The 25802-nt window shown below is 38.1% G+C and overlaps 1 protein-coding gene across 1 annotated transcript in view; it reads right to left on the reverse strand.

Moving 5' to 3' along the window:
• Positions 1-25802, reverse strand: part of LOC103089195 (nebulin) — a gene marked incomplete at its 3' end in the record, with an annotated part of 80706 nt that overhangs the window by 21120 nt on the left and 33784 nt on the right. The window contains exons 21-36 of the mRNA XM_007464153.1: positions 20338-20535; positions 18224-18331; positions 15833-15931; positions 14965-15069; positions 14770-14877; positions 12974-13285; positions 12662-12868; positions 10422-10526; positions 9561-9668; positions 7497-7808; positions 6281-6487; positions 4335-4439; positions 2694-2801; positions 1445-1756; positions 662-868; positions 72-176 (exon numbers count right to left, since the gene is read on the reverse strand). Of these exons, the coding sequence (XP_007464215.1) occupies positions 72-176; positions 662-868; positions 1445-1756; positions 2694-2801; positions 4335-4439; positions 6281-6487; positions 7497-7808; positions 9561-9668; positions 10422-10526; positions 12662-12868; positions 12974-13285; positions 14770-14877; positions 14965-15069; positions 15833-15931; positions 18224-18331; positions 20338-20535 (2706 nt within the window). The remainder of the gene's footprint in view (positions 1-71; positions 177-661; positions 869-1444; positions 1757-2693; positions 2802-4334; positions 4440-6280; positions 6488-7496; positions 7809-9560; positions 9669-10421; positions 10527-12661; positions 12869-12973; positions 13286-14769; positions 14878-14964; positions 15070-15832; positions 15932-18223; positions 18332-20337; positions 20536-25802) is intronic.

Raw genomic sequence — 25802 nt, forward strand, 5'->3', positions numbered from 1 at the left:
TCCCCCCCCCCCGCCACCACCCCACACCCCCCAGCTCCCTGCATCTTTGTTGTTGTTGTTAATCTACTCACATCACTCATGGTGATTTGGTTGACTCTGGAGAGTAAAATGTGTGGAGTATCAGGCATGACGTGAATGGTGGTCTTGTCTTTGTTCCATTTTTCAGTGTAGAGCCTCTACAAGAAAGGCAGGCACATGACAGCAGGACAAATTTGTACAGCAGGGCAAATCTGCAATGTGCTATCAAGAGGAAGAGACTCACATCTCCATGGTAGAAGAGGTTAAATCTGATATTGGAAAATGAATGAAATAGCAAGAAGATGGGCTGATAAGACTGGACACATGATTTTAAAAATCATCAAACAAGGGAGCCCTCTTCCACTGAAACAACAAAGGCTATCTTGCTCCAACCACACATTACATAGAGTTTCGTGGTTCTAGCACACACTCAGCATGAGGTTGACAGACAACCTGGGGGTGGTATAAGTGGGAGCTCTCTAGACACGATGATGGTTATAGACTGCCCCCTCCTACCACCACCGCCATGACCACGACCATCAGAAAGATGAAAACGCTGATGAAGGTCAAAGTGGCACTGCCTGGTTCAATGGTCTGAGCACTGCAGGGGTTCTGAGGCTGAGGCCAGCAGGTGAGTTCTTACCTTGTTCATAATCAGTTTGTTACTTCTGTTTAGTGCTTGTTCCACTGTGTCCATGGCGTATGTGAACTTTAGCTTCTCAGGGTGCTGGCGGTACTTCTTCTCGCTGAGAATCTCTCCTGCTTTCTTTGCCTTCTCCACCTCCAGTGACTCTATGGGCACCCAGCCGATCCCTTTCATCCAATTGGTGAAGTCGGATTTGTAGAGGTTCTTCACAATGAAAAAGGAAATTCTCATTTCAGAAAGAGTCAGGGCTTGGGTTTCTTTGACCAGATGATTTGCTCATTTTCAAAAAGAGGAAAAAAAAAAAAAAAAAAAAGGATGGGGGGACTGGGAGAATAACCTGCTTTTTATTCCCTACCATCCTTCAGAAAAAAATTAATTATAAAGTGATTGTATTCATGGTGGTTTTGAACAGAAAATCCTGACCCAATAATTCCTTTAAAAATTTAACTTTCTTGGGGGGAGCGTTAACAGAATTTTGCACTGGAAGGGAAATTACATAGCACCCATTTGGACCTGTTAGTCTTTCACAGAATACAACATATATTGGGTCTAACTTCCAAAGTTTAAGTATATATATACATAATAACTAAAGAAAACTATATATATAGTTCAAATGAGTGAAATCCTAAAACTCCAAATTCTGGAGAGGATCCCTAATTACAGTGAGTCCAACCAGGTTTAGGATGGAGTAAATGGAATTGCCGATTTCTAGTTCTTCTTAGCCGTCAGCTAGAAATGGATAACTAATTTTATCCTGACAATCTGATGACTGCTACATACGTCACTTTGAATCTGCATTGCGTTCCTGGAATGCTCCACGTTCAAGGCATCAGGCAGCAGGGTGTAGTGGTGGAAGGGCTGTCTGTAGTTGGTGTTGGTGGCGACCTCCTGAGATTTCTTGGCTGCTGTCACACTGAACATATCCAAGGGGGTGTGATACTTGGTCTTGCTGGCTTCATAGCCCTTTTTGTACTCACGATCTGACTGTATTTTGGCTACATTCATGTAGTGAACCAGTTTAGGATCATCCTGAAGACTGAGAAATCCAATTTGTTTGCCTTTGGCTTTCTCGTAGGCCTCCTTATATTTGAACTACATGAAAAAGAAGGGCAGACAGAAGTTTGATAGGGTAGATTGTATGAATTTATATCACAAATTAAGCAATAGCCAAATTCATTCTGAATCTAGGTAACACCTAAGTTTTTTAGTATTTTTAAGTAAACAACTAGCAAAGTATTTCCAATGGATGGTCTTAAGATCTGCTCTGGGGATAATTAAGAATGGAAGAAATTGTAGTTTATATCTAGATTATTCATAAGTGGATTCTTTGAATATGATCAAAGGTTCCTGAAAAGTTTATTAAGGATTTGGTGTACATAGTTTTTATTATCTGTTTTTATGATTAATTTGCATCACCTTATAAACTATTTGCATAATCCTGAGTAAACTGCAGCAAAGACATTATAAAAATTAGTATATTGGACTCCAAATGAACGAGTTTCTACGCTATCAAGGTATATCAATTCCTATAGAAAATATAACTTAATTTATAAAAAATAATTAATTAAGTAAGTAAATAAGTTAGCAGGTAACTGAAATGCTGTCATTTAATATATAATTCTTCCTGATTTTCCATATTTCACCAGATTTTTTTCCTTATGGAAATTATATTATCAAAAAATTGTATTCTTTTAAAATACTGGGAGACTTTCTTGATTTAGTAATATTTTAGTATACCAAGGCTTTTTTCTTAACAAAATCCAAATAAAAAGCAGTTTTCAAGTTCATAATAATAATACTAATGAGAATTCCATGTATTTGACATTTTAAAAAAATTATCTTCTTTGTAACAACTTACTGAGTTTTTAAATATTTTTAAGATAAAAAAATCATTGGTATCTAAGATATTAGGAATTATTTTTATACTACAATTTTTTATTTGCTTCCTAATATAGCTCATATAACCTCATACACCATGTAAATATTTTTTAAATATAAAGAGAGTTTACTACTTTCAAATTAGACTTACATCGCTAGCAATATTCCTTGAACTTTTTGCAGCAACAATTGGAATGGCATCTGGTCTCAAATCATAGCCCTTAGCAAGGGTTTTCTTCCAATCTGCTTTATACTTAGCCTTGAAAAAAGGAAAGATTATTTTATGATCTGACATAATTAAAAGAGGAATGAAACAGGAAACCAAAGTCTTCCTTATAAAACATGTCATAATATATCCCTTTCTATTAAAAGAATCCAGAGTTAGGGCTCTTAGTTCATCTTTTAGAAATCTATTATTCTTTTAAAAAAAAATCAGTAAACTATATACACAGCATGATCTCAACTGCTGTAAAAATGTATATGTGTGCATTAAAAAAAGCAATGGAAAGGTATTGCTTTGAATGTGGGATAACAGAAGATTTTAATTTTTTCATAATTTTCTATATTTTCCAATTTTTCTATAATAAGCATGTAATGCTTTTATTTTCTTGTATTTTTTACAATGAAACATTTTAAACTTACAGAAAGATGTGGGTACTAAAATTAAAAGTTCAGATGTAGTACCACCCAGCTTTAATTAATATTAATGTTTAAATATTACTTATAAAAGCAGGAACAAGTTTTAAATAAACCAAAAGCATAGAAATGAGTACTTTAAAAAATGTTTATTTGGAGATAAAAGAGAGCCTAAAATGTTAGGAAGAATGACTAAATCATCTTTTAAGAAATGAACAATTTTATCCAGGTTGGATTATGTCTTTAAATTAGAATTTACCAATTTGCTTTAAAAGCAAAAGGAAAGAATTCATAATAGTAAATTTAAACATCGCCACCAATTAGAGAGAGATGCTAGTCACATACAAAGAAGAGTTTCTAAAGAAAATCACGGTAAACTTGTTTAGAAGTTTAGAATTTTAAGAAATAACTGAAACAAAAATTATAGAAATAGCAATACTTATCCTTACTACAGACCATGCATTCCTGTATTTTCCAATCCTCTCTGTCCTATTTCGTTTTACTTTTTAAAAAATGGAACACAACCTACTAGATTGATTTTATAACCCACTAATGAGTCATAGCCCACAGTTGGGAAAAGTCTGCATTAGGTGAAATGTATGGTAGGCTCTAGTCTCATATTCTATGATAAGGATCCAATCTGGAGACTGTTGGTTCGCAAATTGGTCCCCGTACATGGAGGGCAAGGAGAGACTGAAAAAACAGGCTGACCACTCCAGCTTGGTAGGCGGCAGGCTTAATAAACAAGGGAACTTACATTCGAGGGTTGCCTTAGGCAGTCACAAGACAAGTAGATCTTCACACCCGCCCGCCAGAACCTTACAAGTATATTTAGGCCTCAAGTGGATTCAGTGCAAGTGGTCTCAACAACACATTGGTCTCTCAAGGCTGTGTCCTTGAAAATGGCTCCCACTGTGGGAACAGTGGGCAGAACTTACATTCCAAGGACTGGAGGGGGTGAGGAGCCTCCAATTCCCCAGGTCCAGGTCAAGGGTCACCTGTCAATCGTGTCCTCTCAATGACCTCCTCCATCAAAGACTCAAAGGGTCCACACTCAGTTTGCTCCCCCTAAAATTCCCAGTGCTAGAGTTATATAGAACTGGAAAGGAGAGGCCCATGTAAGCAATACTAGACGGGCACCAGGCCAAATACTCACATCACTTATGTTGAAGGCATTGACCTTGGCTTGAATAAACTGCGGTACATCAGGGTCCATAGTGTACTTGTGCTTCAGTTTCTCTCCCTCCACCTTGTAGTTCAACTAAAAACAAAGGAGGCAGCGTGCAAAGCAAATCGTATTAGCTGACATAATGTAAGTTTCATCCAGCACACGTTCCTTTAAAAAGGAAGACTATCGTTTGTGTTTTTTCATTTATAAGGCAATTAGCTACATTATCACACAGAGGGAGTGTTGGCAGACATATTCATTGCTCATTCCACCCATATTTATTGGACAGCACTCTGATCAATAGGCAACATGGTAGGTTCTGTGTTTAAAGTGGTTAAAAAGAAAAAGGCAGACCTGTCCTCTTGGAGCTTATAGTCCAATAGAGGAAACAGAGAATAGCACATAAACTGTAAGATAGAGCTAGAATTCGTGATGTGTTGTAAATAAAATAACTTTAGGAAAGAAATGAACAGGGTCAGTGTGGGGAGTCAGCAAAGGCTCTCTAAAAAGGTAACATTTACACACAAACTTGAAGAAAAGGGAAGGGTCAGGGCAGAAGAAGAACATTCAGGGTCCTGGGTCTAGAAGGGGCATGGCTAGCTTGAGGAACTGAAGGTCACTGGGCTGGAATGTGCTGAGCGGGGTCTCAGGAGGATTAGACAGGAAGGGGGCAGGGGCACAGAGCTGAGGGCCTTTTCAACCAAGTTAACAGTTTAGATTTTACTTTGAGTTCAAGGAGAAGCTACTAAGGGGTTTTAAGTATAAGAAGGACATGATTTGATTTATGTCTTAAGACAGTCTTTTTGGTTTTTGTGTGACCCCAGGCAGGGAGTCCAGGTAATGGATTATTACAGTTGTCCACGTGAGATATGGAGGCCAGAACTAGGGTTGGTGGCAGCTGAAAGACAGAGAAGTGCTCCAACAGGATGGCTGAGAGATTTGGGAGGCTAGCTCAGTAGATGCGTTGGATGAGGGGGGTTCACATGGGGAGGTGTCAATGGTGACTGCCAGGTTTCAGGCTTGAGTAACCAGGTAGATGTTGATGGCATTCACTGGGATGACGGCATTTATTGGGACTTAATATAGTGAGTTTAGGGTTTTCCTAGCTAACTGGAAAAACACAGGGAGAAGTGACACCTCGGTCAGTACAAAAGAAATCAGAACAATCTACACCATTTAGTACCACTAGAATAGAATTAATCTTGAAACATCTGTGGTAATGTGGGACTGGTCTGAGAAATAAAATCCAGAAAACCCTCAAATCTGAACCGAAGAATGCATTCCCCACCTTCGAATATCTGGGGTTAAAGACACAAAAAGTCCTCTCTTTGTTTTTTACTTACCACTCTCTTTCTGGGGGAGGTATCTTAGAAATCTGAAATTATCAAATGAGGTGAAGCACTGAGCATTGTAATTAGCCTCTGACTAAGAGAAAGGGTCCAGGTAGACCTCGGCTCAGAAAAAAGACTCTGGATGACTCTGAAAGCAAACTGCTTAACTCTTCCCCAGAGGCGTCTCTCTCTCTCAGAATATCGCCCTATTTATTTTGCAAGAGGATTAGGACATTAGTCTTCCCCTCATCTGGCTAGGTAGAACTCTTGCAACTCAGAGCAATAAATATCTTGGTTTGCAATTCAGACAAGGTCACAGATTATAATAGAAATAATTTTATTTCCTATGTATAGTGTAAGGGGTCTGCTTATAAATAACATAGACTCTCTACATTTGGAAAACTAAGCAAACTTGGAACATCGTCCTTCTCTCCTTTTTCTTAAGTCCCAAGTTGCTTCAAAAGTAAAACCTTTTGATATACCTCTGAAAGCAGATGATTTACTAAGATAGATGCACACTCATGAATTGAATTAAGAAGGATTGTGGAGTAACTGGTCATGGGGTTATTCATGGACAAAACTCTTTGAAGGAAAACCACTTACATCACTTAGCTGCTTTGTGTTGTGCTGAGCCAAAACCATGCCCATGGAATCAGGCACACTTGTGAACTTGATGGTATCTGGGTGCTGTCGGTACTTTCTCTCATTTAATGCATTGCCTGCTTTCTTGGCCTTCTCAACCTCCACAGAACCAATAGGGATCCATCCAATGCCCTTGAAGAAGTTGTTGTACTCATCTTTATATACATTCTGTAAAAGAGTAATCTCAGATGAGGGGATATCCTAGTGCATACTCAAGAGCTGTTTCTGGAATCTGTAATTCTATCCAGGGGGGAATGAAGAGCAACCTGTCAGCATGCCTGTGTCTATACTGGAGCTTTGGGCTATCTCTGCCACAGAGCTTCTTACCCAGAATTTGGTCATAAGAAAAAGCAGTTCTGTTGTTAGAGTGCATTAACACTCCAGGAGAGAATGTAGGCCACATATTTCCATGGGTACTGCTAAAAAAAAAAAAAAAAAAAAAAAAAAGTGTCTCTTCTGACAATAAATTGGGCTTTCCTTTTGATTTCACTGAAATCTCCACAACTTCTGAATTTCACCCACACCGTCCACCTGGGCTCCTCCATCTCGGTTGGAGAGAGACATTCTCATTGAGCAACAATAAAGGAACACAATTTTTTCCCTTTACGAAGGATGATTCTTACAAAAACCTGGCTCCTGCAGCAGGAAATGCTCTGAATATTAAACACCCTCCCCCATGCAGCTCTCCATGAGTCATGCTGCAATCACAAAACCCTCCTGGTTCATTTTAGATGACTCGTTACATACATTTACATGCATGAGAGTGTGACCTTGAGTTCAAAAATAGAAGAAGAAGAAAGAAAAGAACATTCCTGAATTCAGGAAGAATAGAGAATGCTCCTATTTTGCATTATACATATTGCTGTTGAAGCAGGCCCACCAGGAGTAACCATTTCCTTTTGTTGAGAACCAGGGTGGCTTATGTACTTAGTAGAACATGGCTTTAGCTTTGATCCATAAGTTAATAAAGATAATATCAATGATTGCGATAAGAGCACAGAAAGCTAGTAAAACACAGCGTGTCTACCATGCCTTTGTTACGCTTTCAATGATGACTGTATATTTTAAAGCACATTTTTCAAATACCTTATTGTATTGTGAAGTCTACTAAAATAGGAAGAAATGATCACCTGTTCAGTACCAGTATCTCTAGGTCTATAATGTTATACATACTCACATCACTCTGAATTTGATTCATATTCCTGGTATGCTCAAGACTCAGGGCATCAGGTAGGTATGTGTAGTGATGTATCGGCTGCTTGTAGTTGACGTTGGTGGCAACATCCTGGGCCATCTTTGCAGCTGTAATGCTAACCATGTCCCCAGGGGTATGGTAGCTGGTTTTGGTGTTTTCATAGTTCTTCTTGTATTCACGATCAGACTGTAACTTTGCCACATTCGTATAGTGGACGAGCTTAGGATCATCCTGGAGGCTTCTAAAACCCACATGCTTTCCCTTTGCCTTCTCGTAAGCTTCCTTGTATTTATACTGTGGAGGCAGAATTTGGTTAGCAAAGTCCTAAGCATTGGGAACATTAGGTGGAGTGATTATATTCACACACAAAGGCATTCAGAATATTGTGACTCTCTGGAAGACTGTACAAGAAATACAGTCCACACCCCATGCCCTCCAACCCCAGGAAGTTTACACTGAAAGCATTTATTTCCAACACTGCTGGGTTATAAATGGGTATCATGATAAATTCAGGAGCAGTTTCTTTTCTTTGCTACGAATGCTATAGATGATTTGCATGTGGAACTTTATATAGAGCCAACTCTATTAAGTTTTCACACTTAATATAAACATAACATATTCCAAAATATAAGACTACATTCCAGATACATCTCTTGGTTTTCCAGGGATGTGAATTTTCCTAATCCAACATGTTAGTTCACATCACAGAATACCAGAAATACTTCTGTTTTCGATTCTGATTGGCCCAGGATCTGTACACAACAGGTGCAGAAGAAACTCTAAAGAACTGTACATGCAAGACGTTTATACTCAGATCTCTTTGGGGTGGGGGATGGAAAATATTACTATGTTTGTTGTCTCAGTTGACCTAATATGGTTAAACAAAAAAAACCTCTTCTTTGGCAGGTAGCTAGGCCTTCACCCAACCCCATTTCTCAGCAGCTACTCTCCAAGCTCACTGCTGAAGCAGCTGCAGATGAATTAAGGAACTATATAATAAGGGCAGGAACCACCGAGACCTTTCCTCATCAGTAAAAGACTGACTGCAAAAGCTCTGCGGTCCAAGGTCTCTCACCGCTGAGATCGGCAATGGGGTGTAAACTGAGCTATACAGTAGGTAACAAATCAAAACCTCAATTTTTATGTAAGAGAATTCAAATCCACCCAAACTCTGAAGACACTCTGCTCCTGCCATTTAAGCACCAATTTATAAACAAGAGTTTAGCAGGCAAAAGAATTATCAAGTAATTTCTAGGCATGTCAGAAAAAGTTCTGTGCAAGGGCTAAAAATAAAAATGATAATGTCATATTTTAGACTGTCACTTTCTCCTTAAACTAGAAATGTATTTCAGAGTGATGTGCAAAGCTTTGAAGAACATATTTTCAGTACCATCCCTACATGGAAGGCTGTAGAATTCTTACACCCTATCTTCCACATGGTCTGTACACGTGGTTTCTTTCTTTTCTTGTCTCAGACGAAGTGTAACCTCTGGAATAGTGTGTGACAGTGAAATCTTTGGGGTGTGCGTGCTTTTGGAAAATTTTGTTTTTCAATGATGAGAAGAAGTATAAGTGTATACTTTTTCTATTACAGATGAAATAAATCAAAATTATATTCTAGAAAAGTGGGCTTTTTCCCATTTGGTTTATAAAATCTGTACATTTTATTTAATATTTTTTCAATCTTCTTAATACAATTATAATGAAGGCAGTCATCTGAATTTAACGTGTTAGTGACAGGTGGGATATTCTCCCTGAAAATAAATGTGGGCTGTCAGGGAAATGTGTCAGGGAAGGTAATTTGGGGCTATGAATCAGGAGAGAAAGCCACTGTCAGATTTATGACAGCTCTACCAAGTGGGGTCAACTGAAAAGAATCACAAAACATTGGAAAAGTGACAGGTTTTCAAAACAATATTTTGTGGAGAATTTAAATGTCATTAATTCAACATACTGTTTTCAATGTGGTATCATTTTAACAAGCACCCATTTGATTACTTTGTAAAAAAGACAATCACCCAGATTTCACCTAAAATTTTTACTTACGTCACTGGCAATGTTTCTCGATGCTTTGGCTGCAGTGATGGGTATAGAGTCACCCAGCACATTGTTGCCCTTGGCTATTAAATCATGCCAGTCCCGTTTATAACAGACCTGCGATGGAAAAGGAAAAAGGATGTCAGCATGCTGTGGGGTAATCAGCTACACTGATTCCTCAACAGCTGGGATTGCTTTGTTCTTTTCCAGATAGAAGCTAGAAGAATCTCCTATAGCACACAGTTTTAAGAAGTCACATTAATGGTAAATCAACTATACTTCAATTTAAAAAACAGAAGTCACATTAGCAAAATGTCATACATGAAATTGTATAGCATAAAATTATTAGACTCTGTACTAATCATTCACCCAAGTCTGGTTTGGACACATACTGAAGAGGGAAATTGAGAAACTGGAGTGGATCCAGAGGAGAATAATAAAGGTCCTGGAAACCACAGTATGTGAGAACCAACTGGAGAAAATGAAGTTCAATCTTAAGAAAGGAAGGTCCAGGAAAGACCTGGTGGTTAGCTTTAGAAATTTTAGGGTTGTTGTTAAAACAAAAGGTGGGGGGGGAGATTTCATTTATCCTTATTTTTCTGGAGGATACAAACTTCCTCCATGTGCAGAACTAGGAAAACTAGAGGAATATGTGTTGAGCTTGACACAAAGAAGAATGCTATACCCTTTAGAGTTGTCCTACACTTGAAAAGGCCAACTCAAGAGGTACAGAACCATCATCATGGGATATGCTCTAACGGGGGCTATGGAGAAAATGGACCTAAATTGTCAAAGCCCTGTCATACTCTAAAATTCTATTATTTTATCACCAGGTCTGGATTTCACACCCCCATCAAAACCCCTACTTACATCACTTATATTGTAAGCATTGCACTTGGCCTGGAGAAATTGAGGAACATCAGGACCCATCGTATATTTATGTTTCACATCTTCTCCTTTGGCTTTGTATAAGATCTGCAACACATAGTCACAAAAATAAAATGCATTATGGATGATACAAAAAGGAAAATACATTAATTACACGCTTAAAGAAGTTATTCCTAGCATAATCCCCCACAATTTCTGTTACTTAAAATTATCAAAGCCATCTTCCTATTTTAAGAAGCTCAAGAATCTTATTAAGGAAGACCCAAAAACTCTGTATTAAAATAGAGAGGAAAAAAAAATCCTAAGAAAATAGAAATCTTTGCTTGCCAGAGATGAATAAAAAATGAGTTCAAATGTGAAACCCTAAAATGGATAACAGAATTCACTAAAGCCAGAAAAGGTCATTTTTGCTAGTGGAGTTAATAGTTCTTAAAGTCTTGGTTTTTATTTTTATTTTTTGGTTTTTTATTCTTAGAGAGAAAGAGGTAGTTCGAATGAGTCTTTCAATTCCCCTAAAAACTTTCCAATTATAATTGTATCAGTAAAAGCACATAATAATTTCCTCATAATATAAAGGTGCTTATATGTAAATCCAGCCTACGCAAGAGGTTTACCACTTCACATTTACCCTATTTTGCCATTTTAAAGATGTCTGAAAGACACCAAAGTGCACGTGGTAGAAATCATACTGTATCCTCCTCTTGGTAATGAAAAAGAAAGAAATTGCTCAGTTTCTAAAACTAAAACACAATCGGAATTCCAAGTAGATTTTTAATCTCTTGATTGTCATTTATCATATATACCTCCATTTCCCAGGCATGTCTGTGTGGAATACCATATGTAAACTGGTGTGCATGTATCACAAGTAAAATCTGAAATGGCTGATATCTAAGTGAATCTCCAAATACTAAATAATTTCTTTTAGGAATCCAAGAGCTATCTTCACTTCCTCACTGCCTTTAGAAACCACATCTAAGCATTCAAAGAATCTCGTTAATTTTACCTTCTAAACATCTCCTTTCCCACTGCTATTGCCTGAGTTAGGTCCAAATAAGGTTTCTGTTGAATTTCTGTAGCAGCTTTCTAATTCATCTCCTTGCCTTCAATCTCTCCCCTTTCCAATATATTCTCTGCATTTTTTGCCAATTATCTTTTAAAACACAGACCTGATAATGCAACTCCATGGATTAAAACTCTTCAGTACTTCCTGTTACCTACTCCATAATGTCCAGAGTATAAATTAACATTCAAGACCCTCAATAATCAGGTCTTGAAGGATTACAATCCTAAATCCTTCATCCTTCCCTGTCCTTCCATCCATTACTTCTTGACTGTCATTACGTTTTTCCTTTTGCCAGTAATGCAGCCTTCCCTTATTTGCCAGGGAAGCTCTGGCCGGCAGTTAACCTCTCCTCTTATACTTACTTAGCACATGCCTCTCCTGTAGCATTCGTCTCTCCATATGATGATGCTGTTTCTATCCATGCCTTTGCCTTATACTCTTGTCCTGTATCCCATTCGTCCTCATCTGTTTCATCTTTATACCATCAGCACATAATATAGTGCCTGGCACATGGAGGGTGTTCAAAAACATTCATTCAATGAATTAATAAATGAATGTTTTTGATGTCCCTTTAGCTCTTTCATACACCAAATTTTCCTTGAGAGCTGTCTTTAGCCGGAGCGTATACATTCCTCATGGACAGGCAGGCAAACAACATACTAATCTCCTCCAAGACATAAGTAAAGAAAAGTATCTATAATAATTGTGTATGATGAATTCTGAGGAGAGAAATCATCTACTCATGTGTATTATTTCCCTGTACTAATATTTTATATATGAAAAGCAAATATGAGCAACTTAATATAGAATTGACTATGATGCATTTGCCACAATAAGGTGTATGGGATTTAAGTTTTGTTTGTGTGTGTGTCATTCTAGGGTAGAACTTTTTGCACTTTCTCAAATACTTTATCCAATAACACAGTATTTATAGGCAGTTAAAAAGGAAGACATTTTTAAAAGGAAGGTAAAAAGCAAGATATATAAAAAAAAGAAAATGTTAGTGCCCAAACTAAAAATAATTGTAATTATTATTTTTAAATGAAATAAAATAATAATTTTAAAAGGAAAAGATATTAGGCTCAGAGAATAAAAATGATGAGCTCATCTTTTGAAGCCTCCCTCCATCCTTTTGCACCCTCTGTTTTGTTGTACTCACATCACTGACTTGCTTTGTGTTCTGTTTTGCCTGGACCATAACTGGTGAGTCCACGATGCTGGTAAATTTGAGGGTGTCTGGATGTTGCCTGTACTTCTTTTCTTTCAGGGCATTACCCGCCTTTTTAACATTTTCTACCTCCAGACTGCCAATAGGTATCCAGCCTATGCCTTTCATCCAGGTGTTGTAGTCTTCCTTATAGACATTCTACACCAAAGAGAGAAGAGAGAAGTGAGTGCCCTGGGCAGTGGGTTCTCTCACGCAGGCTCCCTCCTTAGAGGCGGACTGTCTTATGGAGTAAATGTCACTTACATCGCTCTGTATGTGCATCATGTTTTTCGACAATTCCAGGTCCATGGCATCAGGCAGGTAGGTGTAGTGATGAAGCAAATGCTTATAGTTGACATTGCTGGCAACATCCTGAGCTTTCTTAGCTGCCACAACGTTGAACATATCATGGGGTGTGTTGTATTTGGTCTTTGTCTTCTCATAGCCTTTTTTATACTCCCGGTCCGATTGTATCTTGGCCACATTCATATAATGAACCAGTTTAGGATCATCTTGGAGACTTCGGAAGCCAACCATTTTCCCTTTGGCTTTTTCATAATCTTTTTTGTAGTGAACCTGTTGGAAACAAAGGTGGGCATATTTTTTAATGTAGTTATGAAGGTTTTACTGAACAATGAGACCATGATTTGAGCAACTGAGCTTCCCAGAAATTATTTCAATAACCAAACAATTTGATATTTGCTTGTATATATTTGAAATGTAGCCTGTTAAAATTAAAATGTTATTTAGAGCCCATTTGGTTGTCTGTGGTTGCTTCTGCCACCCAAGGGAGGCTGGGGTGGGGATGTTACTATAAGTTATATCAGTGACAAAGTAAAATAAGTCCTGTTCCACTTAGTGATAGAGACAAATGAAAAGATAAATATTTCACAAACTCTACCAATTATACTGTGCTCCTAAAGCCAAATAGCTGGCTATTTTATTAATAGAATTATACTAGTAGTAGTAATAGTACAATTTTCATGAATCTTTGGATATTCAAAGGGAGACCCAGAACCAGTAGTGCGTAACACTAACTGGTTCCGAATAGTAAAGTGGGGAGAATTAAGCGTCCTTGAGGAGACTTGGGAAGAACCCCAGGAAATGGAGTAGCAGAGATGTGAGGGAAGGTTTATGTGTATGCTGGGGTGGGGTGGCTGAAGGAGATCACCCACAGAGAGAGGGGATCAGTGAGAAATTCTGGAGCAGGGCTTTTAGGACATGGACATTCATTATTCAGTCTTAATGTATTTACATTGCTGCAGTGACAGCTCCATTTCAAACAATCATTAAAGTTGCACTTGGGACTTGGAGGGAAACCAAAAAGAAGGGGCTGAGTTCCATCTCTGGATCATGCAGAGCAGAAAGAGAATAAATCTAGGGGAGGAGAGCCCAAGTGAGCCAGAGCAAAACCATCATGTGCAAACCAGGAGCCAGAGGTGATCACAAAAGCAAAAACCTCAGAGAATGCAGCAGTCATGGGGAGGGAATCCCACTTCCTGCAGGACAGCAGGAGGGGGCTTGAGTCCATTTTATTTAAATCTCAAAGAGCAAAGTGACTTCAGCTCACATCTGAGTTGAAGTAAGATAGGAAAAGAAACAAAAGTCTTCACTTTAATGCAACCTAATGACTGACTCTTAGGGGCTCTGACACTTGAAGCCCATTCATCAGTCTGTAGACGCAATGAAGTGAAAAGAGAGGTAAGGCAAAGAGGGAATTCATAGAAATTAAGCAAGTTTTGAGATAAAGGTTTACCATCAGGAGGTTATTATGATGTAAATAGCAGGTAACTTCTTTATTTCTATAAGAGAAATAACGTGAATTTGTGCAGAAATATAAATGAGAATTTTAAATTAGGGGGCTTGATTAGAACAGATTGGTTAAGGTTATACAAATCCTTACCCCCAAGAAAATTCAGATCTGTTTAGGGAACTTTCTACTCTAAATAGTTTCAGCCTGGCTTACTTCCAGTCAGGGACAGCAGACGTGGAGACTGGGATAAGAAGCCCACCTGCCCCCATTCTCTGGTTACACACAGGTGACCACCAGCTGGACTTACGTCACTCGCCGCCTGCCTGGCAACTTTGGCAGCTTTGATGGGGATCGCATCGTTTCTCAGGTCGTATCCCTTCTTGCTCAGGTCTTTCAAGTCTGCTTTGTACATATTCTGAAAGAAAAATGTCATTTGAAGATAACTCAGACCACATGTAGAAAAGGCTTAACCCTCAGTGAGCGGCTGAGCCCACATGCACACCTCACTGATATTGTAGGCGTTGACTTTAGCCTGAATGAACTGGGGCACGTCCGCCGGCAGACTGTACTTGTGAATAATTTCCTCCCCTTTGACTTTGTAGGCAATCTGGAAGAGAAAAAAATGCATAAACAAAGTAGGGGAAAGTGTTTAACGGCACAAGAGAATAATTTTGGAGCCGATCACGTTGCACAGAGGAGTTTTTTTAACGAAAGACGCTCTCGGTGCCTTCCCCACACTCCCCGGAAAATATTTGTAGGCATTTAAGATCTCCTATGCAATTGCACAGGGTCTGATCTTAGTACCTGTTAGCCTTGGCAAAAGTCCCTTGGTATGTGCTAAGAACCTCCAGACTAAGGTAGGGGGACCTACCTAAGAGCCCAGGAAAGTGACCCAAAGACAAAGTTAACCTGTAGACACTTTCCTGAGCATAGGAAAAGTTAATAGGGTGGGATTTACCAACTATCTATATTATATTTTGTGGGCAGTGGGTGACTAAAGGGACTTAGGGGTAGTTTTTACTAAGCATGATTTTTGTCTTACCTCTGACTTTAAATATAACCCTTTCATATGATGTAGTGCCTATAATCACTTTCCTGATCTTTCCTAGAAATAGGCTTGTGTTTCTGGTTATCAAGAGAAGCCCCTCTTACCTTTCCCTTCGAGAGCAATGTCCAATCACTGAAATATATATAATCCTCTAAAGATATGAATTAGGTGTGCTTTTTTAATGAAAACCTGGGGAATTATACAGTTGCTCATATAACTGAGTCTCTTTAGATTGCCTAATAAGTACAGGTGATCATTACATTTAGAATACAAATGTATTTGTATTAGTTAACTTTTAAATACAGAGAGAATTAACACTTACATCACTCCTCTGGGCCTGGTTAATCTTAGACTGTACTATAATTGGAGCATCTTCAATCGAAGTAAACTTGAGAGTATCTGGATGTTGGCGATATTTTTTCTGTTTGACAAATTAAAAAGAGAAAGATAATAATACTTTCACCAAAGGCTAATAAATCAAAATACTTTAAATTTATGTTGGAGGGACAAGAAATTTTCCTGATTTTAAAATGTAAAAATATTTGATTCTTTGCTGGCTTGGGGGAAAAAGTGAATACAATACAAAAACCAACATTTAAAGAAACTGTTTTAATTTTGGATTGTTTGGGGCAGTGCAGACCAGTACAACTTTCAGGAATGACTTTATTCTCTTAATTTCTTGCTTATGATGTGAAAGAAGGCACTGTGAAAGCTCAGCAGAATCCTGAAACATCACAAAGTTTTCTAAAGGATTAACAGAAAAGCATGCAAGGAGTATGGAGTGTCTTTGGAGTATCTTTGCATGACACTAAACAAGCTCCCAGGAATGTCATTTTCCTTGTCACTCCATCAGCAACTGAAGTTTTCCAGTTGAGGGAGGAGGAATTGAGGAACTAGGGCAATAGCTATGGATTATTAATAAGAAAAGGAGGACTTTTGCTTTGCAAGCCTTAATGTGGTTAGTACATAAGTTATCACTAAAGTGCTGAGGAGACACAGGAGAAGGGCCACAGGGAAGATGTCTCAATTGGGAGCTGGCAACATCTAGCTACCCTTATTCCTATATTCTTCCCCTAGTTCTCTTCATTTTTTCATACTATACATCCCACTTTTGTGTATATAGTAGCATCCCTCTTTCAACTTCGGACTTCTGAAAACCACTAACCCAGAATTTTTTCTGAAGGATCTCTTGAGTAGATAAAGTGGTTTTCACCAAAAACAAACAGACGTACAAAACAACAAGAACAACAAAAACTTGGGTGTGGAAGACAACCCTCACTTAGCACCTCTGACCCTTCTTTATGTGGTCTAACTTCCTGGATGACGGATTCACCTGACAGCAGGGGGAATGTTCAACTGCTGTCAGAGAAGGGACTGCTTTAAGAGCCCCAAGATCATCTTTGTTTCTTCTTAGACTGAATAACAACATATATACTACTTCAGAGTCATCAAGAATATAGCATAAGGTATAATAATACTTCAAAGAAAATTTCTATAATAGTCATTATATGCATAATTCACAATTGCCAAATATTGGAAAAATCCACATGCCCACTAACTGGACAATCAAAGCGTGATATACCCGTGCAAAGGAATACTACTCTCACTAATAAAAAGGAAAATATTACAGACACATGTAGAGATATGGACAAACCTCAAAAACATTATGCTAAGTGAAGGAATCCTGATACAAAAGAAATTTCTAGAAAAGGCAGAAAGCAGATTGGTGGTTGTCTGGGGTTGAAAATGGGAGTGGGAATTTTTTGGGGTGCTAGCATCTTAAAATTCAATTGTGGGGCTTCCCTGGTGGCGCAGTGGTTGAGAGTCCGCCTGCCAATGCAGGCGACACGGGTGCGTGCCCCGGTCTGGGGAGATCCCACATGCCGCAGAGCGGCTGGGCCCGTGAGCCATGGCCAGGCCCGTGAGCCATGGCCGCTGACCCTGCGCGCCTGGAGCCTGTGCTCCGCAACAGGAGAGCCCACAACAGTGAGAGGCCCGCGTACCGAAAAAAAAAAAAAAAATTCAGTTGTGTGCCTGATATCACTGAGCCCCTGAATCTACGCCAGCAGCCAACCCCCTCCTGACTATTTTGAAGGCAAAGTATTTGAGTAGCCTCCATAACTTCAAGTATTCTTTTTCTTGCTGCTAAAACCATTCCTAACTAGTAGGGGGATCTCATGAAACCCAAGGCCAAAGTTGAAGCAACCTTGACCTAACCTCTTGATACCAACTGCAACCAATGACCTAACAGAGCTTGCAGTCCAACCTCCCTTGACCATGCTGATTTCACTCCTATATTGTGTATTTCATAATATACTACTCATTTTCTATCTTGCTTCTGAAAAATAAAGATGCATTTACCAGTTAAAAAAAATTCAATTGTGGGGATGGCTATGCAACTCTACGGATTTATTAAAACTTGTCAAGGGGTACACTTAACACATGTGAATTTTTGTAGTATGCAAACTATACCTCGATAAAGCTGTTAAAAATATTTCTGTCATGAATGGTTAACGTAAACGACTTTGGTGATGTGAAGAGGTATGATTATCTACCGAGATAACTCATGCACATGATAGGTTGGGGTTTTTTTCCTCAGCAGCAATACTAGAAAATGAAGTGGTAAAGGAGGCATTACCCATGGTTTGGGAAGTTTTACCATGTCACATTCACAAATCTATCTCTGTGACACACAGAGATATGATGGCTTTACCTCATTCAGAATGTCTGAAGCTCGCTTTGCCTTTTCTATTTCTAAGGACCCAAAAGGTACCCAGCCGCAACCTTTCATCCAGCTATTGTAGTCAGCTTTGTATTGGACCTAAAACACCAAGAGAAAGGTTACATTTCTTTTCTCAACATCATCCTTCTTCGTAAAATCATTAACATTTTCCCCAAAAGAATGCTTTTAAGATTTCTGGCCAGTTTCCTTATTCCATACGTTGAGGTTATTTTAAACATTTCCTTGGGGAGAGATTTTAACAGCCCTTAGGTTTTCAGTGTTCTTTCTAGTTGGTATATGTTCTACTTCATCCTTAGTTCCAAAGTATGTGGAATTATAATTCCAATCTGCTAAATTCAAAGCTGTATTTCAAAGAATAAATGAAATTGTTATATTTAGATCATCAAACGTGAGATGTTTGCTCACTAGAACATATTATGTATTATGTTTCTATGGTCAGATTATAACTGAAGGCCATATTGAAGGTGGATAATTTTCCTCATTTTCTGATAAGACTTGATAGTAGTTATTTGTATTAAGTGTTTACACATATTGCCCTTCATGTGTAATTGTAAGCTTAGGAGTGTTCCTATATTGGCTAACAACACACTTTAATATAGTTGTATTCAATAATTTGCTTATGGAGAGCAGTTATCAGTTGGAATTGGACCTATCTGGGAGACAGTTACTTGAGGCTATTAAAATAATGACCTACTCCTGTTGTCTGGCTATAGGTGATACATAAAACATGTACTCTAGATATAAAATTCAGATGGTTGTTCTTTAGTGTGGGCCTTCTAACTGGAACAAAAAATCAAGAAACCATTGGTTCCTGCCTTTGAAAAACCTATGATCTATTAGGGAGGAAGAAACATAACAAAATGAAACAAATAAGATAATAATGCATAAAATAGAATTTTTAGTGATAAGAATGTAAAATTGTGCAGCTGCTATGGGAAAAAGTACAGCGATTCCTCAAAAAATTAAAAATAGAACTACCAAGTCATCCAGAAATTCTACTTCTGGGTATATACTCGAAAGAACTGAAAGCAGGATCTTGAAGATATTCATATATCCATGTTCATTGTGGCATTAGTCACAGTAGCCAGAAGCAACCCAAATGTTCACTGACAGATGAATGGATAACCCAAATGTATACACATAGAATGGAATAGAATTCAGCCTCAAAAAGGAAGGAAATTCTGACACATACTATAACATGGATGAACCTTGAGGACATTATGCTAAGTGAAATAAACCAGTCACAAAAGGACAAGCACTGCATAATTCCATTGATACGAGGTCTTTAGAGTAGTCCAACTCACAGAGACAGAATGTAGAAGGGTGGTTGACAGGGGCTGAGGGGAAGAGGAAATGGGGAGTTGTTTAATGTGCAGAGAGTTGCATTTTTGCAAGACGAAAACGTTCTGGAGATTGGTTGCACAACAATGGGAATGTAACTGCTGCTGAACTGTACAATCAAAACTGGTAAAGATGGCAAACATTATGTTATGTCTATTTTACCATTTAAAAAAATAGAATTGTTAGGATAAAGTATTCAATTGTATAGCTCAGACAAATTAATTTGCCTAAAGAAGTTTTGATCTGCAGGAAAAAAATCCAGCTATTATAAAAAGTAATGCTATAAATAATATATTTTATTTTCAGACAAGACAGCAATCTATACAAAAAATTATTGATAATGATGAATGTGATAATTATGATAATGGTGATGATGATAATAGTGAATGTTTACTGAGAATTCACCAGGGCCCAGCACCATGCTAAGAGTATTTTGAATGCATTTAAATAATGAAAGCAATTCTTTTGTATTATTCCAGTTTTGCAGGAGGACTCTAAACTCAGCAAGGTTGATCACTTTCCCAAAAGGAAACTGTGATGGCGTGCTTTTGCCAGAACCAGGCCTCCCTAACTCTGAGGGGTGTGCTCTCATAGAATCCCAAGGATCATTTTCCCATTACATACTTGCTACATACAGAAGACAATGCAGATACTTCTGAGAATTGCCAAAAAATCACTCAACTTAGAAATCCTTTTCAGTTTCTACCTTAAAAAGAGGGAATAGAGAAAATCTGGTTACTCACATCACTCTGCAGTGCATAAGCCTTCTTGGGAAGGTCCATGTTAATGCTGTCCGGCGGGTAGCTGTAATTGTGTAAGAGGTGCTTATAGTCGACATCACTGGCAATTGCCTGAGATTTCTTAGCTTGAGTCACTTGGAGCATATCAAGAGGTGCTGTGTAGATAGTTTTTGACTTTTCATAGTTTTTACGATATTCATGCTGTGAATAGGAAATTACCATTTATTAGCACAAATCTTCAATGGATTTCCAGAAAAGCACAGAGATCTCTCATAAACAACAAATACAAGATAGAGATTTTTTTCCTTCTAGTTAGTTATTTTTTCCTAAAATTTGATCATATGTTTCACATCATTGAAACCGCCCCTCCCAAAATCATGGGCAGATGCATGGACAGATCTTCTCAAATCTTTGTTTAGATCAAAGAGGAACTGTCAGACAGTAGGAATGGGCCACAGCTTCTGATTCAGCCAGCTATTATTTTATTTTAAAACAGGGTTTTTCAAGGACCACTAGCAAGCATAATTTCTGCTAAGGTAATCTAACCTTGGAAGAGTATTCCATTAAATAAGTATCTTTTAAATTGTCAAAAATCATTTGACAATCATTTCATACTTCTGATTTTATAAAATGACTACTTCATAAACAGAGCTGTACACTTCTTGACTTTTCTAAAGTCATCTTTAAGTGAATAGTTACTGATTTTCAACCTGACTATTCTACTCTGGACAATAGATAAGCCCCACTGAGAACCCCAGAGGTTTTTCCATACTAAGTCTAATTTTGGTAACAATTTAAAAGAAGTTTCAGATTTCAGCAGTTATAAGACCTCAAAGGAGAAAAATTTATGAAATTGAGCCACTGAAGTAACCTTGGCCCTTAGGTACAGTGTTCTCATAAACCAAATGTCCTGACTGGCCTCAGAAGGCACTTTCATTGGTTGGTTTTCTGGAATGGTTAGACAGGGTGTTAATTAGGTCAAAGTCTCAGCTTCATCACGTCTGCTCACCAATTACCTTAAATGAGAGAAAAATTCTGACCCAGAATTTTTCCTTTAGGAAGATTCTAAGCCTATTATATCTCCCTATAATCACATAAGCTCTAAAGACAGCGATCCAAGCTAGCAAGTATAGATGTGCATTATAAATCTCCTGCAGAAATTCCTTTTACAAATAATCCAATCTTTTAACTTTCTTAGGGAATATAGTCTTCCGTCTAAAACATCGTGGGTAGTCAGTTTCACAGAATAAATTCCTCTCTTAATTGTAAGATCTAGGCCCTGGTTTATGAAATTAAAATATGGAAACTTTCTGATGGCATGCAAGAACACTGAAAAAAATAAAGACAGTTTGTCTTTATTAGAAATAAACGGATAAAGCAATGTTGCAACAGCAGTTGGTGTGTGGAAGTGTTTTTGACTAAATTGTTTTGACCCTTTTGTTCAAGTTCAGATAAGCTCACACATGCTGCACATATAAAAGGTTGTCAAAGCTCCAAATGGCTTTATTTTTATTTTTATCTATTTATTTATTTGGTCCCACCGTGTGGCCTGTGGGATCCCAGTTCCCCAGCCAGAGATGGAACCTGTGGCCCCCTGCAGTGGAAGCGCAGAGTCTTAACCACTGGACCACCAGGGAATTCCCTACTGATTTATTTTTTTATTGAAGTATAGTTGATTTACAATATTAGTTTCAGGTAGACAGCATAGTAATTCAGTATTTTTACAGATTATGCTCCATTAAAAGTTATTACAGGGCTTCCCTGGTGGCGCAGTGGTTGAGAGTCCACCTGCCAATTCAGGGGACACGGGTTCGTGCCCCAGTCTGGGAAGATCCCACGTGCTGCGGAGCGGCTGGGCCCGTGAGCCATGGCCGCTGAGCCTGCGCGTCCGGAGCCTGTGCTCCGTAACGGGAGAGGCCACAACAGTGAGAGGCCCGCATACCGAAAAAAACAAAAAAAGAGTTATTACAAGATAATGGCTATAATTCCCTGTGCTGTACAGTATAACCTAATTGCTTATCTATTTTATGCATAACAGTTTGTGTCTCTTAATCCCATACCCCTATCTTGCCTCTCTCTCCTTCCCTCTCCCTACCGGTAACTATCAATTCAAGTTTGTTTCTATATCTGTGTCTGTCTCTGTTTTGTTATATACGTTCATTTGTTTTATTTTTTTAGATTCCACATATCATACAGTACTTGTCTCTCTCCGTCTGACTTATTTTACAAGCACAATATTCTCTAGGTACATCCACACTGCTGCAAATGGCAGAATTTCACTCCTTTATGGCTGAGTGATACTCGATTGTATATATATACCACATATTCTTTACCCATTTATCTGTTGGTGGATGCTTAGGTTGCTTCCATATCTTGGCTATTGTAAATAATGCTGCCATGAATACTGGGGTACATGTATCTTTTTGAACTAGTGTTTTCGTCTTTTCTGGATATATGCCCAGGAGTGGAACTGCTGGATCATATGGTAGCTTTATTTTTAGTTTTTTAAGGAACCTCCATACTGTCCTCCATAGTGGCTACACCAATTTACACACCCACCAACAGTGTAGGAGGGTTCCCTTTTCTCTACATCCTTGCCAACATTTGCTATTGGTAGACTTTTGGATGATAGCCATTCTGACAGGTATGAGGTGATATCTCATTGCTGTTTTGATTTGTATTTCTCTAATAATTAGCAATGCTGAGCATCTTTTCATGAGACTGTCAGCCACCTGTATGCCTTCTTTGGAAAAATGTCTATTCAAGTTTTCTTCCCATTTTCTTTTTTTTTTTTTTTTTTGATTGTTTGCTTTCTTGATACTGAGCTGCACGAGCCATTTATATAGTCTGGATGTTAACCCCTTCTTGGCCATATCATTTGCAAATATGTTCTATTTCATAGACTGTCTCTTCATTTTGTTGACAGTTTCCTTTGTTATGCAAAAGACTTTAAGTTTAATTAGGTTCCGTTTTTTCTGTTTGTTTTAATTTCTTTTGCCTTATGAGACAGATCCCAAAAAATATTGCTAAGATTTACGTCAAGGAGTGTTCTGCCTATGTTCCCTTCTAGGAGTTTTATGGTTTCAGGTCTTTAATTGATTTTGAGTTTATTTTTGTATATGGAGTTCTAATCTCATTCTTTTACATGTAGCTGTCCAGTTTTCCCAGCACCACTTATTGAAGACACTGTCTTTTCTCCATTGTATATTCTTGCCTCCTATGTCATAGTTTAATTGACCATAGGTGCGTGAGTTTATTTCTGGGCTCTCTATTCTGTTCCACTGATCTGTGTCTGATTTTGTACAGGACCATGCTGTTTTGATTTCTGTAGCTTTGTAATACAGTCTGAAGTTTGGAAGCATAATACCTCCAGCTTTGTTCTTTCTTCTCAAGATTGGTTTGGCCATTCAGGATCTACTGTGGTTCCATATAAGTTTTAGAATTATTTGTTCTAGTTCTGTGAAAAATGTTATGGGTATTTTGATATGGATTGCATAACATCTGTAGATTTCTTTGGGTTGTATGGGCATTTTAACAACATTAATTTTTCTAATCCATGAGAATGGGATATCTTTCCATTGTTTTGTATCACCTTCAGTTTTCTTCATCAATATCTTATAGTTTTCAGAGTACTGGTATTTTACCTCCTTTGTTAAATTTATTCCTATTTTACACTCCCATTTACCACTGCAACAAAAAGAATAAAATACCTAGGAATAAACCGACCTAGGGAGACAAAAGGCCTGTATGCAGAAAACTATAAGACACTGATGAAAGAAATTAAAGATGATACCAACAGATGGAGAGATATACCATGTTCTTGGATTGGAAGAACGAATATTGTGAAAATGACTATACTACCCAAAACAATCTACAGATTCAATGCAATCCCTATCAAATTACCTATGGCATTCTTTACGGAGCTAGAACAGATCATCTTAAAATTTGTATGGAGACACAAAAGACCCCGAATAGCCAAAGCTGTCTTGAGGGGGAAAAATGGAGCTGGAGGAATCAGACTCCCTGACTTCAGACTATACTACAAAGCTACAGTAATCAAGACAATATGGTACTGGCACAAAAACAGAAACATAGATCAATGGAACAAGATAGAAAGCCTAGAGATAAACCCACGCACCTATGGTCAACTAATCTGTGACAAAGGAGGCAAGGATATACAATGGAGAAAAGACAGCCTCTTCAATAAGTGGTGCTGGGAATACTGGACAGCTACATGTAAAAGAATGAAATTAGAACACTCCCTAACACCATACACAAAAATAAACTCAAAATGGATTTGAGACCTAAATGTAAGACCGGACACTATAAAACTCTTAGAAGAAAACATAGGAAGAACACTCTTTGACATAAATCACAGCAAGATCTTTTTTGATCCACCTCCTAGAGTAATGGAAATAAAAACAAAAATAAACAAATGGGACCTAATGAAACTTCAAAGCTTTTGCACAGCAAAGGAAACCATAAACAAGACGAAAAGACAACCGTCAGAATGGGAGAAAATATTTGCAAATGAATCAACAGACAAAGGATTAATCTCCAAAATATATAAACAACTCATGCAGCTCAATATTAAAGAAACAAACAACCCAATCCAAAAATGGGCAGAAGACCTAAATAGACATTTCTCCAAAGAAGACATACAGATGGCCAAGAAGCACATGAAAAGCTGCTCAACATCACTAATTATTAGAGAAATGCAAATCAAAACTACAATGAGGTATCACGTCCCACCAGTTAGAATGGGCATCATCAGAAAATGTAGAAACAACAAATGCTGGAGAAGGTGTGGAGAAAAGGGAACCCTCTTGCACTGCTGGTGGGAATGTAAATTGATACAAGCACTATGGAGAACAGTATGGAGGTTCCTTAAAAACTAAAAATAGAATTACCATATGATCCATCAATCCCACTACTGGGCATATACCCAGAGAAAACCATAATTCAAAAAGACACGTACACCCCAATGTTCATTGCAGCACTATTTACAATAGCCAGGTCATGGAAGCAAACTAAATGCCCATCGACAAACGAATGGATAAAGAAGATGTGGTACATATATATACAATGGACTATTACTCAGCCATAAAAAGGAACAAAATTGAGTCATTTGTTGAGATGCGGATGGATCTAGAGACTATCATACAGAGTGAAGTAAGTCAGAAAGAGAAAAACAAATATCGTATATTAATGCATGTATGTGGGACCTAGAACAATGGTACAGATGAACTGGTTTGCAGGGCAAAAGTTGAGACACAGATGTAGAGAACAAATGTATGGACACCAAGGGGGGAAAACCATGGTGGGGTGGGGATGGTGGTGTGCTGAATTGGGTGACTGGGATTGACATGTATACACCGATGTGTATAAAATTGATGACTAATAAGAACGTGCAGTATAAACAAACAAACAAAAAACAACTAACACTAAACTTTCTTTGGGTTATTGGT

This window comes from Lipotes vexillifer, unplaced genomic scaffold (assembly GCF_000442215.2).
Source record: "Lipotes vexillifer unplaced genomic scaffold, Lipotes_vexillifer_v1.1 scaffold967, whole genome shotgun sequence".
NCBI lineage: Eukaryota > Metazoa > Chordata > Mammalia > Artiodactyla > Lipotidae > Lipotes > Lipotes vexillifer.